This window comes from Panthera tigris, chromosome B1, assembly GCF_018350195.1.
Source record: "Panthera tigris isolate Pti1 chromosome B1, P.tigris_Pti1_mat1.1, whole genome shotgun sequence".
NCBI classification, from domain to species: domain Eukaryota; kingdom Metazoa; phylum Chordata; class Mammalia; order Carnivora; family Felidae; genus Panthera; species Panthera tigris.
Window position 1 is genome coordinate 122005945 of NC_056663.1, and position 19604 is coordinate 122025548.

General features: G+C 37.9%; 1 protein-coding gene across 6 annotated transcripts in view; it reads left to right on the forward strand.

Annotated features, from left to right (window-relative positions):
* Positions 1 to 227: 227 nt before the first annotated feature.
* Positions 228 to 19604, forward strand: part of EIF4E (eukaryotic translation initiation factor 4E) — a 48044-nt gene continuing 28667 nt past the window's right edge. Inside the window, exons 1-2 of one of the 6 annotated variants that reach the window (XM_015537040.2) lie at positions 228 to 256; positions 4279 to 4325. In XM_015537040.2, coding sequence (XP_015392526.1) covers positions 4308 to 4325 — 18 coding nt within the window. In that variant the 5' untranslated portion in view covers positions 228 to 256; positions 4279 to 4307. Of the gene's footprint in view, positions 257 to 2460; positions 2541 to 2857; positions 3308 to 4278; positions 4326 to 4944; positions 5014 to 13831; positions 13872 to 19604 lie in introns of those variants that run through there. The other 5 variants (XM_042984144.1, XM_042984143.1, XM_042984142.1 and 2 more) reach the window with 5 other exon arrangements.

Genomic DNA, 19604 nt, shown 5'->3' on the forward strand with positions numbered 1-19604 from the left:
CTTAGTCACGCTTCTTTATACGGGTACTGAACTATTTATATTTCTATGACTTAGCAGGCCACGCAGATTTTACAGTCCAGGAAGGAAGTGCCTGGGCTTCCCATGTGCTTTAAATATCTGCCAGTGATTACACATTTCCCATGACTGACTTAGTACTTCTTGAGTGGTTTGTCAGTTCTGTAAACGAACTTAGTATCAGAAGTCCTTTGAAGAGGAGCAAGCATTTGGAAGAACCTACCAGAGGAGAGCAGCTATGGTATGGAGGAAAGAATCTTGAGTCAAGAGAATTGGGTTTGAATGCCAGCTCACCACTGACTGTGTGGACTTGTATATGTCCCCTAAATTTACTGCATTTGTTTCTTTATCTCTAAAATGGGGTTGATAACATTTAATTCACCTAATTGTTGTAAAGGTCAAATGAAATAATTGATATGAAAAATACTTGGTTATGCAATAGGAAATCAGTAAATGTTACTTGACTTTGAAAACTCGGAGTATCCTTAAAGATAATGGGCTGTGGTTGTTTCTCTGCATAAAATAATTCTTAAGCATATTACACTAAACTAAAAAGTAGAAATAAGAAATTTATGTAACTATAAAATTGTAGTTAACATTGAATTCTTACCATGTTCTAAGAACTATTCTAAGCATGTTACATGGGTTAATTCAATTATTTCTCACACTGATCAAACAAGATAAGTACTATTATTCTGCACATTTAACTCATGACAAAAATAAGGCACAAAGATGGGGATCCTGGCTAATTCAGTTGGTAGAGCATGCAACTCTCAATCTCAGGTCATGAGTTCAAGCCCCACATTGGGCGTGGAGCCCACTTAAAAAATGAGGCACAAAGAGACTAAATAATCTGCATACTGTCATACAGTAAGTGGTGGAATTGGGATAATAAATTAATAAATGCGATAATTAAAAGATTACTTATCCTGTCCCAAGCCATCACCTAGGTCTTTCCTTTTTAAAAAAAATAAACTTTTTTTATTTTTTAAAGTTTATTTATCTTGAGAGACAGAGAGAGGGAGGGAGAGAGACAGGGGCGTGCAGAGGGAGAGAGAGAATCCCCATGCTAATGGTGCAGAGCCTAAACCCAGGAACTGGGAGATCATGCCCTGAGCCCAAATACAGGAATTGCGAGATCGTGACCTGAGTTGAAATCAAGAGTCAGACGCTTAACCAACTGAACCACCCAGGCATCCCACCTAGGTCTTTCCTAAAGGAACATACCTGTAGAAAGTGACAATAACAAAAAAAATAGAACTTAAGGCACGATCAAGTTTAAAGAGGGTGAATAAGGTTAAAAAAAAAAAACACCTCACTGTTAATGTTAATTAAAGGTTGCTTTAGATTATATCTAAAGCTAATAAATAGCCAACCCTGTAATATTAAGGATCATTTATTATGCAATTTCATATCTTCTTTCATCTTCTGAAGATCTACTCATTTTAAGAAAAACGGTTGCTTAATATTGATCAGAGACTAAGAAAGACTAAAAAAGGTACCTAATAAGAACAGATTATCTAAAATTCCAAGGCTTTTAGAAAAAAATCCTAGAGAGTGCAGCAATAATATTTTTGAGGGATTGATTGTAACAGATGTGATCAGTTTGAACCATAGTTGAACAATGCCCAGCAAAACAATGACTCTTGTTATCTAGAAACTGAAAATTACAATGACAAAGAGGTAAATAAATGATAAAAACAACCTATGTGTTCTATCAAATTATTTAAAATCTTTTACCATGAGTTAAATCTATAAAGGCTAGTAGTAATATGCCAGCTTGAGAAATATATTATGTAGGGAAAAGATCATGACTATACATGCTAAATGATAACCAATCATCCCAGGCTTACAAATAATAATTACCATGATATTATACTGAACCATTAGTTATATATTAACTTATTAACTAACTAAATGAAGTAGAATATATTTCAATACCATATCCCATTTCATATATCTTTTTATTGCCCTTTTCCTTAAGAATAAGCATGAATATGCCAGTAAGATGACAAATGGAATTTTCTGTAGATTAACAGAAAAATAAAGTATAACATTTCTTCTCTGCATATTTCAAGCTGGAAAAAACAAAACCACATAAACACATGGATAAAAACTTAACCACCAAATCAGAATCTAATGGAGATGTATTAGGTGGAGACCCATCAATGTGCCATAAAAACACATGCAACAAAGTGTATACAAAAAGGAGAGAAATCAAGCTACAAAGAATAGAAGCATATACAAGTATTATAGAAGTATTAGGTTGACTGACAAAAGTGGGTAGTTTTTTAATCAAGGGAAAAGTTAATAAAACAGAAGCTATCATTAAAAAAAGTTTTAAGAACATCACTGGATTTCAGTCCCATATGGGGACTGAAATTTCCTTAATTCTTTGCTGTTTTCTAGCAGCACTGTGAAAATACATCTATGTTATCTCCTCAAAGAAGATAACCAGACACTACAAGAAGATACACTGAGATCAACTGTAATTACTTTGGATAGTTTAACAGTAGATCGTCTTTGTAAGTAGAAATTCATTTACCCTGTTTTTGTTTTGTTTTGTTTGTTTTAGAATTCCATCTACTTTTAAGCCTACTAGAACTAAGCTGACTGGAAAAAAGCTTTCATTAATCACCTCTGACATCCAGGGAAACCAAAACATATGAACAGGCAATGGTTTTGAGTTCTTATACAGTCTCAATTATGTGTTAGTCAACTCAAGCAACCATTATGTACTCAATAATAGGTATGACACAGGTCTGGACATCAGCAACACAATAAGCGGGCAGGCACAGGCAGCCTACTTATACTGATATTTTAGTATTAACATTCTTAAGAAGTATGGAAGATAGTAATGATATGTCTTCCTAACTAGAACTTTATAGTAGTGCTCTACTAGATTTATCTCTATTTTATTAACATCAAGACTGCAGAATAACACCGTCTTAAGAAATAACAGCGTAGTGTCACAGAGGGAAAGGAAATGTAGGATGCCAATGTGGGGATAAATTTCTAATTGCCAATGATTGTTGTGAATATAGTGATATTTTCCTGAACATTAAAGCTTCTGTTGTAGGTAGCTACAGTAATAAAGAAAAAAGTTGTCTTGAAACTTTAAAATGTCATTGTTGTACACGATAATACGACAAAGTAAACAAAAGAAAAATTTTAAATATTGTTTTAAAAAACATTAAGGGAGAGGCACGAGGTTGCTTATTATTAAGTGCTTACAGAGTCGGATGCATTTTCAAAGCTGGTTACAATCATTACCACAGCACACCCTTGTGAGGTAAGTGTATTATCATCTGTGGTTCATAAATGAAAATGCCAGGCACTGAATCACTTGCCTAAGGAGAATGAGTCAACGTCAAGAGTCATAGTTGACCGACCTAACTTCTGACGGTCAGTCCAGGGCTTAGTCAGCGGGGCCCGGAGTGGCTTCCCTGGCTGGCACCTGGACTTAGGCTATTTCCGTTCACGTTAAAGCAGAATAGTGGAACTGAGAAGACAGAACTTTCCAATAATTTTTTACTTCTACTCAAGATTTAGCCCTGTGCTCTTAATCTCAGGATTTAGGGCAGGAAAAGCTGTCGGGTGCACTCCCCCTCCCCCAACCTGTGGCAACTGGGAACTGTGGACGGTTCTGCCACCCCCTTTCGCAGTGATGGCAATGAGTGACCACCAGCGTTAGCAGAGCCGGGGACGGGGGAGGGTGGATTGCTTTAAACAACGACTCTCCATCGCCGCCTCTTTCGGAAAGCAAGAGAAAATGGTGGGAAGTCAAACAAAATTTAAATAAACAGACAACTTGTCCTAGGACCTCAGCTAAGCAGATGAAACCTCATTGTGCGCGCTGAGCCTGCAGTTCCCAACTTTCGGGGGAAAATGGGAGGACAGGGCAACAAAGGACACGGCAGCAATGTCTGGCAGTAAACGCTACAGCACCTATCCAGGCGGAAGAGCACAGGACTAAAAACCACGCACCGACTCGCTAGGGTCCGCAGCCGAGAACCGCGCACCCAGCTCACCAACCACGTGACAAGTCCTTTTTTTTTTTTTTTTTTAAACTTCTTTTCCCTTAAAAAAAAGAGAGGGAGAGTGAGTGAGCAAGAGACTCCACTTCCCAGAAGCCTCTTGTTACCCACGCAGCCGCAGTCTTGCGCAGGCGCCGCCAGGGCCAAACGGACACGTCGGTCACGTGAACACTAGCCGGCCAATCCGGTTTGAATCTCATTTTTTTCTTCTCACCCCCCCCTTCAGGAGCGGTTGTGCGATCAGATCGATCTAAGATGGCGACTGTGGAACCGGTGAGTATTGCCTTTCGCCCCCACCCCCACCGGTCCCCGCGCTCCGTCTCCCTTCGGACTAGGGGACCCCGCGGGACGGCGTTCCCGGCGCGCACGCTGCCTCTTGCTGCCCCCTCCCCCTCTTCTTGGGTCTGACCTCTCCGCGGGCAACTGGGGGCGCCCCGGCGGCTGGCCGCGGCGGCGTGTAGCGCACACGTTCTGGTGGGGGCCCAAGAGCTGGGGGAGAGAGGTGGGGGAGGGGCGGCACGGCGCCTCCTGTGAAGCCGCGAGGTGGTCTACAAGGGTGGAGGGTGATCGGGGCCCTGGGCTAGGTGTGTGGGGCTTGTGTCTTCGGGATAGAAGGGTGCAGGACTGGCTCCGAGCGGGCGCCGGGATCCGCAGGGAGGGTGGGCGGCAAGACGGCCTGGAATGAGATGGAGGAGGGAGCCCCGGAGTAGAATTTCCCTCCCTCTTTCCCTCCCGAGCTCCAGCCTGGGGGTTCGGGTGCCAGACGTGCGCGGGTCTTCCTTAGACCGGTGGGCCAGGGAGCCGGTGGGCGCGCGTTGCCGAAGGGTGGGTTGGGCGGGAGTGGTGCCGCCGCACGCGCGGAGAAGCTTCGACCTCGCCGAGGGGAGCCGAGAGGGGCAAGCGCATGTTACTCCAGCGCGCTCAAGAGTTGCCGGGGTTGGCGGCTGGGGAGGCGAGAAAGGTTTGGGGCGGGAAGGAGAACCTCGTGTAGCGCGGTAAAGCTCTCAGAGTAGGATGAAGGGAGGTGGTGGTGAGAAACGGGGATCACATTGTCCTCTCCCCTCCATGCTTGATACTGGGCTGTCATGGAGGAGGGAAGGGGGAGGAGCGAGGCCTACTGATCGCTGCTGCTGGTCTAGTTGCCGGCCGGACCTGCTGCGTTTCACACGCGCCTGTCTTCCATTCATTCATCCTTTTCGCTCTGCGCACGTCTCCAAGAATGCGGATGGGTCTTGATCCGTCTGTCCTAACGAGCCTTTGTCGTCTGAAAGATTTCTAAGGCACAGTTTATTGGAAATAGGAACTTAACTTTAAAAATTGGTTTTCCATACTTTTTTTTTTTTTTTTTTTTTTTTTTTTTACCCGTTCTACCGGCTTTCCTTTCAGCTTAGGCACCATCTTAAACTTAGTTGAAGCAAGCCGATCCCAGTACTTTGGTAGTTACCGCCCAAAGAAGAGAGGATATCTTTGTCGTAGTTTGGTTTGCCGGCACTGGCTCATTTACAGGCCTGGGTTGCTGTTTTAGGAATGTCACATCTAAGTGAAATTGTTTTAGAGGCATAATATGGAGTATTTTAACAACTAGAAGACCTGTGACACTCGAACCAGTTCTAGACCTTGGTTGCCAGATATTTGCGTGTATCTTTAATGGTAGTTTGTGATTTTTGATAATGACTTACCAGTTTGCTTTGACTTTTTACAGACTTTCATAGCTAGGTCAAAAATTAGCCATGGAAAGGCTTATAGAATACAAAAAGACTTATTTTTCATTACATTGATGTAAACTATCCTTAGCTTGTTTGTCAGAATTTAAGGCAGTTCTTCTGTTTGGTTACTTGTTTTTTATTGGTACCAGTTTTCATTTATGTTTCTGAAAATTAGGTTGGCTGCAAAACTGTCTCTTAATTTTCTGATACAGTTAACTGACTTTGGAACATTCATGTTCCAAATAAAGGTATAGGATGAATATGAAAATACTCCCTTTTAACAAGTTTCCATATTCGCTTTTTACTGGATCTGCTTTCCTACCCACGGTAGTAGCATCATTAAAAAACATTACAGCTGATAATAGGAACAAGGCTAACATATCTGAGCTGTTAAATAATGTATTCTATGAAGTTTATCAGTAACATTTAAGTCTTTTGGATTTTGCAGAGCTATGCAGTTTTGTTTCAACAGCACAGAACAGAACTACAGAGTGTTGAAGGACTATTTTGAGTCAGTAAATATTTATAGCCTCTGTTATGTTTAGGAGGTTATACCAAATGTTCTTTAGGATACAGAGTTATACAAAATGTGATTCTATACCTTGTTCAGTGTAAACTCTTAAGGAACTTAATTCCCAGTGATGTGGTCAATGATAACAGTATAGTATTCATTCTGGTGCTGACCCAGGGAAATTTAGATACTGCATTTAAATTTGGGGAGTAGGGAACCTAAAAACCTAAAGTGTGTGAAAAGTGGAGAAAGCCAGTAGTAGTTTGAGGATGTTTGTAAAGTAGACTGATATATTCATTTTTAGTGAGAATGGCAAATTTTTAGTACTTTATTTTTTGTTAAAAAATTTTTTTAATGTTTATTTTTGAGAAAGAGACCATGGGGCGAGGGGGAGAGGGGCAGAGAGAGGGAGACACAGAATCTGAAGTAGGCTCCAGGCTCTGAGCTGTCAGAACAGAGACCAACGCAGAGCTTGAACCCACAAACCGCGAGATCATGACCTGAGTTGAAGTCAGTTGCTTAACCGACTGAGCTACCCAGGCACCCCAAATTTTTAGTACTTCTAATGCACCCTTTTCACAGGTTAGTCTCTTAGAATTCTTTGACAATTTTGAATAGTGGGTGGTTTTTTTTTCTTAAAGCAGCCTATTAGTATCGATTACGATTGAGGTATTCCTGCTGAAGCCTCCAGAAACCGTATTTGTTCACTGCTACTTTAACTAGCTTGTGAGTTTCGTTATTGCTTTTCATTTGGGCATAATCATAAGCACTTAAAGAGCTATGGGCTTTTCTTGGTTGTCCCACCTTTCATAGGCATTTGGGGAATTTTTATCTGTGGAAATTAACACAAAATATCAGTCATTTTCAGTTTGCTATTACTTGATTTTAATCAAGTGTGTGTAAGAGATCTTTTACATTAAGATGTAGCTTACAAATATTAAATTTGTTGAGAAGGTTGATAGGGCAAATTAATGGACGAATTTTACCTCTTTACAGGTAATATGGCAAAATTTTGAACATTGGGATCAATAGTGCATTCCTGTTATTCTGTTGGCACTTGAATTGTGACTAGGTCAAAATTAGACTCAATATTAGTCATGAACATGGCAAGCAATTTCCCCGGGCCATTTTGCTTCCAGTGGGTCATGTTTCTTTGTAGCTTTATCTTCATTCTGCATTCTTAATTATTGGGCTGTTTTTTGACTTGTTCTTTTTAAGGTAAGAGGTTGTTTTGTTTTGTTTTTGTTTTAGTTGAAAGGGTATATAGTTTTACATGGTTTTTACATTTTTTAGATTTTTAAAACTACATTAATTTCATTAGTGGAATTAGCTTGAACAGCTAATCCAATGTTTCCATTTTATCCTTCAGAAACATGTATTGTACTGCGAAGAGTTTATTAAAAGTAAATAAGGCTTACACATGTATTGACAAATATGTTGTATATAATTCAGTGTTTTTGGTTAATCAGAGACTGATTGACAAGCAGACCTTGCAAATTAATATACTTTTAAAAAATGTTCATTTTTGAGAGAGTGCTTGATTGTGAGGGAGAGGCCGAGAGAAGAGACAGAAGCAGGTTCCAGGCCCTCAGTGCAGACAGAGCCCCATGTGGGGCTTGAGCTCATGAATTATGACCTCAGCCAAAGTTGGTCACTTAACCAACTGAGCTGCCCAGGTACCCCCCATACATATTTTTGCCTTAATCAAAAAACCCACTACATGTATCAAAGTTCATTCATGAACCAAATAAATTTGGTTCTGTTCATGTTTCAAATTTCACTTTATTTTATACTTTGAATTAATACTGTGCATAATTATTTGACTTAGAGAAATCCAATTTAGAAGGCAGACATAGTCTATATACTGAAGTTGCAGAGAATACAATGTTAAATGAATTAGGTAAGCCTAATCCAATTTGGACAGCAAATTCTAGGCAAAATTTAAAAATATGTAGTTTAACTAAGGTAAAGAATGTACAAGTACCTGGATGTAACAAGGACCTTGTGAAGTGGTTATTCTAGCAATGGTAATTTCTACTTTTCGTTCTCTACTACTACTACTGGAAATTTCCTAGCCCTTCTGGTACCTGTGAGTTTTTCCATCTTTGTAATAGAGGCTTTCTGGAGAAATGGAAATGAGCATGGGTTATAGTCTAATTTTAATATCTGTGTGACCTTGACTGGGATTTCTAAGTCTAGTTGAAAGAATGGGAATACAAAGATATCTTCCAATGATTTTGATTTTCAAGTGCAGTATTCAGAGGTTATGAAGTTATGTCAAGTTCATAATGTCAGTTATGAAGAACTGGATAAAGTTAATATTCCATGAATGTGTTGCATGCAAGTATATCCATGCATAATGTATATACTCACCTTTTTCTTTGTGTGCTAAGAAATTCACATAGCTCCCTTTTGATTAGCAATCCTTGGCCAATAGCAAGAAATGCAAAGCTTATGATCTACAACCCTCAGATACTCTTCCTACTCCTATCTCTATCGTAAAAATCACTAGTGTTCTTTCAAAAGTTCTATTTGTCTGGAGAAAAAAGAAAGGATCACTTTTGACTTTCAGGTATGTGGGAATGTGGTTGGAAAATAAGTTTTTTTTCCCAGTTGGAACGTTTGATACATTATTCCATAGAAACAGTGGGAAGCTGTAATTTAGTCACATTGTTCAGTAAATTTCTGTGGAATTAGGACAAACGTGACTAACGTTGAATTTCCAGGGATACGGATTTAGAGTTCTAAGCAACTGACCATAAAAATGACCTATAAACACAACCTATTTGTGTGATTTTTAATGCAGGCAGATTTTTATTTCTTAATAATAGCTAACATACAGCACTAATATATATCAGGCACCACACTATGTGCTTTGCATATATTTATTCATTTAATCCTACAGCAACCCTATGAGCTAGATATTATTCTTAATTCAGATGAGGAAACCAAGGCACAAAGACATTGGGTAACTTTGTGTGACTAACTTGGTGAAGATCACACAGCTAATAAATGGTGGGGTGGAGTTCAAACTAAAGCAGCCGGATTCCAGAGTATGCATTCTTAACCATGACACTGTCTCTCCGTGTTACGTCTTTTCCTTATTTGACCTGGGAAAATTAATTTGAGAAACTTACTAGATATTTTGCTGCAGCTGTAAAAGAAGATGTGCGGATATTTTAGGCCCTTTCCTGCAGTGTTTGGTAACTGATGACCGAAGTACAGAATCATAAGGAAATAGCACTGTGGTTTCTGAATGCAAGGACTAAACAAGTAGTTATACATAAGGTTATATTTTAGTAACTGGTCCAGAACATTTTGGATAGATTTCTGAAGAAAGCAAATGGACATTTCCCTCCTCCCCCTTTTCATTTGATTTCTGGATCTTGTCAATTCAAATGATTTGCCAGTTAAAATATTTTGCTAGTGAAAACAGTATTAGTAAGTTTTTAAAAATTTGTGAATATGGAATTTACTCTTAACTTCTTTTGTACTGTTAGTAATTTTGGTGAATGGTCTGGCCAAGAGTTAAGCGGTTGTTATGAAAAACTTTGAGTGTATGTTGCTAGTCTTAAAAGCTAAATTGTTTGAGGAAGGTAGTAGGAAGACCATAAAATTTCTCTGAAACTCATGGCTTTGCAGTAATTGTTAAAGACTTCATTTTATTAAAAAGTTTTTTTTTTAATTTTTTTTTTAACGTTTATTTTTGAGACAGAGAGAGACAGAGCATGAACAGGGGAGGGTCAGAGAGAGGGAGACACAGAATCTGAAACAGGCTCCAGGCTCTGAGCTGTCAGCACAGAGCCCAACGCGGGGCTCGAACTCACGGACCGCAAGATCATGACCTGAGCCGAAGTCGGCCGCTTACTGACTGAGCCACCCAGGCGCCCCAAAAAACTTTTTTTTTTAAATGTTTATTCATTTTTGAGAGAGCATGAATGGGGGGAGGGACAAAGAGAGGGAGACAGAATCCAAAGCAGGCTCCAGGCTCTGAGCTATCAGCGCAGAGCCCGATGTGGGGCTCAAACTCCCGGACTGAGAGATCATGATCCAAGCCCAAGTCCGATGCTTAACCTACTGAGCCACCCAGGTGCCCCTATTTTAATTTTTTTTTTAAAGAGAGCAGGGGAGGTATGGGGGGGGGGAGAATCTCAAACAGGCTCCACACTGAATGTGGACTGGGGACTTTATCTCACAACCTTGAGATCAGGACCTGAGCCAAAATCCAGAGTCGGACAGACGGACACTCCATCAATTGAGCCACCCAGGTGCCCCTGCAGTAATTGTTAGAGCTAAAACATGTATTTGCATGTTTTTAGCTATTTTAAACTGGTTACTGTAAAGTGCTATACAGAAATTAAGTATAATCTTTCTGTGCTCTTATTATAGTGACAGTCAATAAGATTTTTATATTTATGTGAATTAATGTTAGTATTGCTATGAAGAATTTTTGTGAGGTTTTATATGGTCATCTTAGGGCAGCACCTTATGCAGCCACAAAGTCCGATAACTTCCAACTATTAACTAAGGGAAGAAAATTTGATATTTTAATGGAAAGATGAAATGTACATCTTTTTCTTGTAGTTTTTTTCCTAATGCTCTCAATATTTTGGGATAAATAATAGGTGGGAAATTCATATTTCAAGTAATATTTGTTTGTTTTTCTGCCAAGGTCACATAGTTCCTAAGTGAGGGAACTTGAACTCAAACCCAGGTCCTGGCCCCAAGCTGTATTACTTTCCTGTTCAAAAAAAGAAACAAATTCAACCAAGACTAGAAAGTCCCAACTCTTTACCTTCAGTAAAACTCCTACCTTAAGCATAAAATAGCTGCATAGATAATCCTTATGCACAAATAAATGTAAAATCCTGTTTTTGAAACGATGTACCAGATGATTCATGGGCTATGGCATGGAGTAATGTGGTTTTGTTTTGTTTTTCATTTGAATTGGTACATTGTATTTTTAAATAACATTTAGGATTGTAAAATCTCTTTTGGATGTTGGTTTATAGATAATTGCATTTAGTTTTATTTTTTTACAACTTTTTTCTTGAATTAGTAATACATGCTCATGGTCCAAAATTCAGATGGGTCCCTTTAGCAGTGAAGCCTATGACCTCATTGTCAGAATAATGTTTTTAAATGCCTTAAAGAAAATATGTAGAATTATAGGGGAAACTGATTATATTGAATTACAGTAAGGATTAAGTGAGTTAAAATGAAACATTAAGGATGATGCCTGGCACAGGCTAAGTCCTGTCTTTTTTATTGCAGAAAACCTATCTTCTACCTAATTTCTCCAGCCACCTAGTTTCCCTTCCCAAAGCATTCACACTGTTGGTCGGTTTTTATTTTATTTATTTTTTTAACTTAATTTTTTTTTTTTTACATTTTATTTATTTTTGAGAGAGAGAGAGAGAGAGAGAGAGAGAGAGAGACTGAGCACAAGTGGGGGAGGGGCAGAGAAAGAGAGACACGCACATACACAGAATCCGAAGCAGGCTCCAGGCTCTGAGCTGTCAGCACAGAGCCCGACATAGGGCTCAAACTCACAAACCATGAGATCAAGACCTGAGCTGAAGTCGGACACTTAACCGACTGAGCCCCCCACGGGCCCCAATCAGTTTTTATTTTTTGAGGATTCTTCTAGATATGGGCTGTCCAAGAGAACTTTCCATGATGTTGGAAATGTTCTCTCTCTCTGAGCTGTTCAGTACGGTAGCCACTAGCCCCACATGCCTGTTGAGCACTTGAAATGTGACTAATTCAACCAAGGAAGTGAATTTTATGTTATGTTATTTTTTAAATGTTTATTGAGAGAGAGAGAGAGAGCATGAGCCAGGGGAGGTGCAGAGAGAGGGTGGGGAAGAGCATCCCAAGCAGGCTATGCAGTGTCAGCATAGAGCCCGATGTGGGCTAGATTCCATGAACTGTGAGATCATGACCTGAGCCAAAAGCAAGAGTTAGACGCTTGACCTACTGAGCCACCCAGACACCCCTAAACCAAGGAAGTGAATTTTAAACTTCATTCAACTTTAAATGTAATTTTAATTACTTGAAATTTAATTTCATATATAGCTAGTGGCTACCAAATTGGACAGTATAGCTCTAGTCTAGATACACCTGATGTATACATACACATATGCATATTGTAATTGGGTTAACTTTGTAAGGTTCAACTGGATATGACTAGTTTGGTTAAAGAGATTATTTAATTTTATCCTAGGGAAACTTCTGTCTGTATTTAAACTTTCAAAGGCAATTATTTGCTCTTGTATAGATAATTAAAATTGTCCCGTAGCCTTTTTTTGCTGTTCAAAAAAATGTGTGTGAGTAGACAGTACTTTATGTTCAAAATTCACATTTTGTACAAAAGAGTATATGATGAAGTCTGTTTTCTCTAGTTGATCCCATCCAGGTGAATCACCTCTAGAGGCAGCCAGCATTGTCATTTCCTGACTTTCCGTAGAGATTTGTGTGTGTGTGTGTGTGTGTGTATATATATATATGTATGTAAGTAAACAGGATGTATATATATATATATATATATATATATATATATATATATATATATATATATTTTTTTTTTTTTTTTTTTTTTTTTTTTTTTTTTTTAAATAACAGTAGTCAACTATATACGCTATTCTGGCACATTATGTTTTTCACTTAAGTGGTGTTTTAGAGTGTTGTATATCGGCACATAAAGCTTTCACTTTTTTTTTTCTGATGGTGTGTATTGCATAATTTGGTCTTAAACATAGTTATTTCTTTATTGATCAATATTTGGGTTGTTTCCAGCAATTTGTGAAATTTCCAACAGTCCGTGGTGAATAGACTTTTATCTGTATCATTTCCATGCATGAGATAGTATAGTTGCAAGGTAAATGTTTTGGCAATAAATTGAAATTTTAAAAACTCTACTGGTTAGGGGTGCCTGGATGGCTCAATCAGTAGAGTGTTTGACTTCTGCTCAGGTCATGATCTCAACGGTTTGTGGGTTCAAGCCCTGTGTCTGTGCTGACAGCTCAGAGCCTGGAGCCTGCTTCGGATTCTGTGTCTCCCTCCCTCTCTGCCCCTCCCCGCCGCTCTTGCTTTGCCTTTCTGTCTCAAAAATAAATGAACATTAAAAAAAACAAAACTGGTTAGATAAAACAGTTTGTGACTATAGTTGGGATATAGATAGATAGATAGATATATATAGATATATATATATAGATATATATATATATATACACACACACATACATATATATTTAGAGATACCCTCCCTTTCTATTTGTGAACGGTTTATTTGTAGAAAACAAAAGATACACATCTGTATAAGTTTTAGAGTAATAAACTGAAGACCTATATACTCATCACCTAAGGCATCATCATGTCTTTATGATGGCTTCAGCTTCCTGGAATCTCTACGAAAGCCTCTCTTGGGGAAACCAGTGGTCCAGGCAGAGAACTCTCAGTTAGGAGAGTGGTTGTATGTTGTTTTAAAAGTAGATTAAAGGTGAACTCCTGGTGTGAAATTTGTAGCTGTTCTAAGGAGCAGTGCACAAAGGAGGGAAAAGGAGCTTTGTTAACACATGGTTAAGGTGGTTAATGGTTAAGGTAAGTCTGGGCCAGACAAACCATGGCAATCAGTGTTTTGTTTGTTGTTTTTTTTTTAAGGGTAGAATAATAAGCATTTTTATCATTATAGCCATCAAATGAAGAATGTAGCCTGAATTGCATTGCTCCAATCTGGATGTTGCTCTCTATATCTGGTGCACACCTGTCTTTGACTATGCTCGTGACTCCTCTCATCTGACTTCCTTGGTGTGCCTCTCCATTTGCTATGTTCCTTGTTGTCTTATTTGGATTCTTATTTCATTTTGGTAGATCAAATCTCCACTAATTTTTTGAGAAAAGATACATGAGAAAGATTTTTGAGACCTTGCATACTAAGCAATATCATGTCTGTAGTTTTTTTCTTCAGAATTTTAGTCATTCCAGGTCATCTGTTGTGACTGTTAAGTCAGAAATTATTCTGATGACTACTTTTTTTTCTTTTTTCTTTTGTTTTGTACGTGTGTGTCTGTGACCATTTCCCCTACTTTTTTTTTTTGTCCCCATTTCACAATGACATACTTTATTAGCATGAGTGTTTTCATCCATTGTGCTAGGTACGCATTGAACTTTTTTAATGTGGCAACTCCTGTCCATCACTTCAAATTTATCTGTGATTCTCCTCTTCCCAGTTTCTCTTTGAAACAGTTATTCATTCAGATATTGGATCTCCTAGCCTGGTTCTCTGACTTTTTTTTTTTTTTTTTTTTCAGTTTAAATCCTGCTTTCATTTTCTCTTTGTATTTTCTGGGAAGTTTATTTTCCAACATTTTCTGTGTCATAATTTTAATTTCTAGATGTTCTTTCTGGTTTTCTGAATGTTCACTTTTATAGCTTCCTGTAATTGTGATGCAACATTTTAACCTTTTGAGGATATAATAGGTACGTATTTTTAAAGACATTTTCTTTTCTCTGCCTGCTTCCTCCAAGTTGCTTAATTTTCTTTTTTGTTTTTGAACTCATGGCAGCAGTCCTAGTAAGGTAGAGGGAGGGAATTGAGAGATCTAGTTATTTTTCAAATAGCTTTCACCAAATAGTTTTCATCTAGCTGTGTACGTTGATAAGTAATCACTTGTCCATTCTGTGTTCCAGTTCTTTTCTTTTTTTCCTTGCACTTTCTATAGTTGTGGACTTAGAAAAAAATCTGTCATCGTTTTAGTGAGATTTTGAGAAGGAACAAAATTCAAATCCTATAGATGGATTACTGAATAGTGACAGATCACTGGAATAGACTGAACAGTCCAGAAGTAGATTCAAGTATATATTTGGTTGTAGTAAATTTGGAACATTTAGATCTGTTGGGGGGGGGGGGAATAAAAGTCATCTGTAATGGCAACTAGGATTTCTTTGGTATTGTTTTGGTTTACTTGTTTGTGGATTCTTTTCTTCTCACTACATCTCTTTGTACCTCTTTCTTCCTTTTTTTTAAAAAAAAATGTTGATTTACTTTTGAGAGAGTGCATACATGAGAGGGGCAGAGAGAGGGGTAGCCTGAGGATTCCAAGGGGGCTTTGCACAGACAGCAGCAACCCCAATGCTGGCTTGAACCCACAAACTGTGAGATCATGACCTGAGCTGACGTTGGACACTCAACCGAGCCACCCAGGAGCCCCTTTTCTTTTCCTTTTAAACAGAGTATTTTTAGAGCAGTTTTTAGGTTCACCACAAAATTGAGAAGAAGGTATAGAGAGTTCTGGTGTATCTCCTGCTTCCATATGCACAGCCTCCCCCACTATCAACATCCCACACCAGAGCAGCACATTTGTTACACCAGATGACCTGTGTGGACACATCATTGTCCCCTCAAGTCTTTAGTTTACATTAGGGTTCACTCTTGGTGTTATACAATTGTTGGGTTTAGAAAAATACATAATGACATGTATTTATTATAGTGTCACACAGAAGTAGTCTCACTGACTACTCTGTTCTTTGCTTTTTCAACCCTCCCTCCTAATACCTGGCAACCACTAATCTTTTTACTGCCTCCATAGTTTTTTTGCCTTTTCCAGAATGTCCTATAGTTGGAATCATATCTTTTCAGATTGGCTTCTTTCACTTAGTAATGTACATTTATGGTTCCTCCATGTCTTTTCACAGCTTTTGATAGCCCATTTTTTGTGTGTGCAGAACCAATATTGCATTGTCTGGATGTACCACAGTTTATTTAAGACTTCTTAAATTAAAAAGTGTGTCCCCTCCACCAATAAAGTGCTCCTTGTTTATATGCTTCTGTAATCTACCTTTTCCTACATTTACATTAGCATTTTAAAATCATTTTCTCAGCATCACTTTTAGTGCCTACGTCGTAAACACCATGATGTATCTGTTACCTTTTGGTTGTATCTTTTGTTTTATGTTGTCTCTACTTTTTATTTCCTAACATAAGAATATATAAAACTGTTAGTGTTCTGATACTTTGAAGAAATCTTTTAGACGTATAAAGAATATAGCTCTTTTTATATTTGAAAGCTTGATAGTTCACAAGCTCAGTAAGTGGAAGGATATACTCTATAAACCTGGGGACATTTGAAAACTGTCCCTATAGTTTTCTAATTTTTTGAAAGAAATATAAGTTGATTTCTTTTGGAAGATAATTTAAATATTAAGTCTAGTTTTCTTACTAAAATTATAGTTGGTGTGCCTGGATGGCTCAGTTGGTAGAGCATGTGAGTGTTGATCTCAGGGTTATGAGTTCGAGCTCCCTATTGGCAGTAGAGCTTACCTTAAAAAAAAAAGCTATAATTATATTATATTACATATATATGTATATATACGTATATACGTATATATGTATATGTAATATAATATTAATCTTTAACTTTTAACATTATAGAATTTTTTTTAAGTTTATTTATTCATTTTGACCAACTGAGCCACCCAGGCGCCCCTAACATTAATAGAACTTTTAAAAAACATGTAGAATTTAGAAAGAATTCAGCTGCTGGTTTAACTGTGCCATGTAAAGATTGATTTTTTTAAGTTTATTTATTGTTATTTTTTTAATGTTTATTTTTGAGGGCAGGGGGTGGGATAGAGGTTCCAAGCGGACTCTGTGCTGATAGATGATAGCTGATAGGTGAGGCTCAGACTTATGAACCATGAGATCATGACCTGAGCCAAAATCAGTGCTCAACTGACTGAGCCACCCAGGCACTCCAAAGTTTATTTATTTATTTTGAGAGAGAGAGGAAATCCCAAGCAGGTTTCGTGCTGTCAGTGTGGAGCCTGACATGGGGCTTGAACCCAGGAACCATGAGATCATGACCTGAACTAAAACCAAGAGTTGTGCACTTAACTGATGAAACACACAGGTGCCCCAAGATTGATTTTTAAACTAACATTCAGTGTCATTACGTTTTGTTATAGTTTTAAAAGCAATAAACTTAAAAAGAAGCAGCAGTTAATTCTTTAAAACGTTTGCCTTTCAGATTGTAATTTTAAGCCTTAAAGAATAATTGAAATAGAAATTATCATGCTACTGGAACCAGTGTAATTTTGTGCAGTGAAAATGCTTGTCCTAACATCATTTTAATGTTATTTGAAGTACTTTTAATTTTGTGTAATGTTTAACTTCTATAAATTTCCTTAGTTATTGTAAAGTAGGAGTCTCTGGTAGCCTTTGGTTTAAATAGCACTGACATTTAAATTTTATCATTAGCCTGTTGTCATTCTAGATCACACATGTTTATTTATGTCTCTATCATCACGCTTTCGTTTCTGAATTTGAGATCTTGTCCTAAGCAACATAAGATGTGCAGAGTAATTTGGGTGTCAGGTTATCTTAAATGAAACAAGGTGCCTACAACTCTTTCTAGTGAAGAGTTAAGACATGTGCATCCCGGGCGCCTGGGTGGCTCAGTCGGTTAAGCGTCCGACTTTGGCTCGGGTCATGATCTCGCGGTTCGTGAGTTCGAGCCCCGCGTCGGGCTCTGTGCTGACAGCTCAGAGCCTGGAGCCTGCTTCCGATTCTGTGTCTCCCTCTCTCTCTGACCCTCCCCTGTTCATGCTCTGTCTCTGTCTCAAAAATAAACGTTTAAAAAAAAAAAAAAAAAAGACATATGCATCCAAGTTTTGAAATTGTATTCCAGAAGATCAGAAATTCAAGTGTGGCCTGTAGGGATTTTTTTTTTTTTAATATGCGTAAAATGTGATTAAGTATACCTTGCTGTCTATTCAGAGATAGCCTTTTTTTTTTTTTTTAAGCTGTAGAGCAGCAAACTTAATCAACTCTGTTCACTGAAAAGTTTAGTGCTAGTCATTAATTTTAGTGAGGTAACTAGGTTATTGTTACTCAAATAGATTGAACACCTATTAAATTTTGCAGCACTTTTAGATAAGACACAATTTGTACAAATCATTACAGCTCTTCCCGTCTATACCTCTGCTTCAAGTATTTTTTGTTGTGTAGATGTCATTTTACATCAATTGAGAAGAATATTAAAATAAGTAATGTCTTTTGAATTGGAATTGATATATGGGCTTTCACAGTCCTTTACATGGAAAAATTTTCTCCCATTTGAGCAGTGCTTTAAACTTAAAAGGTTTGTATTTTGCTAAATCTGCATATGTTGTTTTTCTGCTTCAGCTTTTTATTTTAGAGCACAAATATCACTATTTTGATCCTTTATTATGACAAGGAAGAAGATCTGCAAAATCCACAGCCTCCATTTTTGTGATGTGGGATGATGGATTAGCTGGTATCACTTTAACAACCAAAACAATTGATTTAAACTATTTGTGATACTTTTCAGTGTTTACACCAAGTTATATACCTTACAAGGCAAGTGGTAAAACCACTTGTTCTTGTGTATTTGTTAATTAATTATAGTAATTTACTTATGGGAGAGTGCTCGGGGAGTTGTATTGTTTGCAAGAGACCTAGGAACTGAATGTTTGGAGACGAGAAGGAAGAGTAGAATATCTTGAAGTCTGTTTACATATCATACTTGTAGGAAATGATTTTCTCCTTCCAGTTATTTATATCCATAAAGAGAGGATTTTATTTATACTTGCCTGTATTTCTGAGGTATTTGACCACATAGGCAATTCGTATGCTGTCTTGTATAACAATATAAACCACTGTGATTAATCATTGGCATTTTCTTGCTTTTTATCCTAGTGGGATTTTGTGTGTGTTGGGAGTGTGAGGTGCACCATTTATGCCTTTTTTTTCCCTAGCTTATTGGCAGTGGCATGCGCTTGCAAGATAGTGAAGGTGTTGAGCCTGAGGCTGTGGCACAAAGTATAGTGTGTGTGTGTGTGTGTGTGTGTGTGTGTGTGTGTGTGTGTGTGTGTAGTATATAGTGTATAGTATATATATAGTATATACTATATCTAGTATAGTACATACAGCACAGGGGTATGCTGCCTGATAGGAGTACCTTAGTACCATATGTAATTTATTCTCCAACTCTGGGGCACTTTTGAGAGTGAACGAAGGTTCTAATAGCTGAAACAACAAACAGGTAAAACCAAGACATACAGTATTCCTATCCATGAACCCTGACAGTCTTGAATTCAGTGTAGAGTACAACTAGTCCATAGTAACTTCTCAGCACTTAAATTTGAAAAGCAGAGAGAACAGTAGTTTCACAGTATTGTGAAGATTAAATATATTGACTGAGTTTATATAAATGTTGAAATAACGTATATAAAAATATGTAGCACATTATTTGATAGTAACTGCTTTGTAAGTGTTACCTATGATGAAGTGTGAGGATGGGTGTTACCACTTTA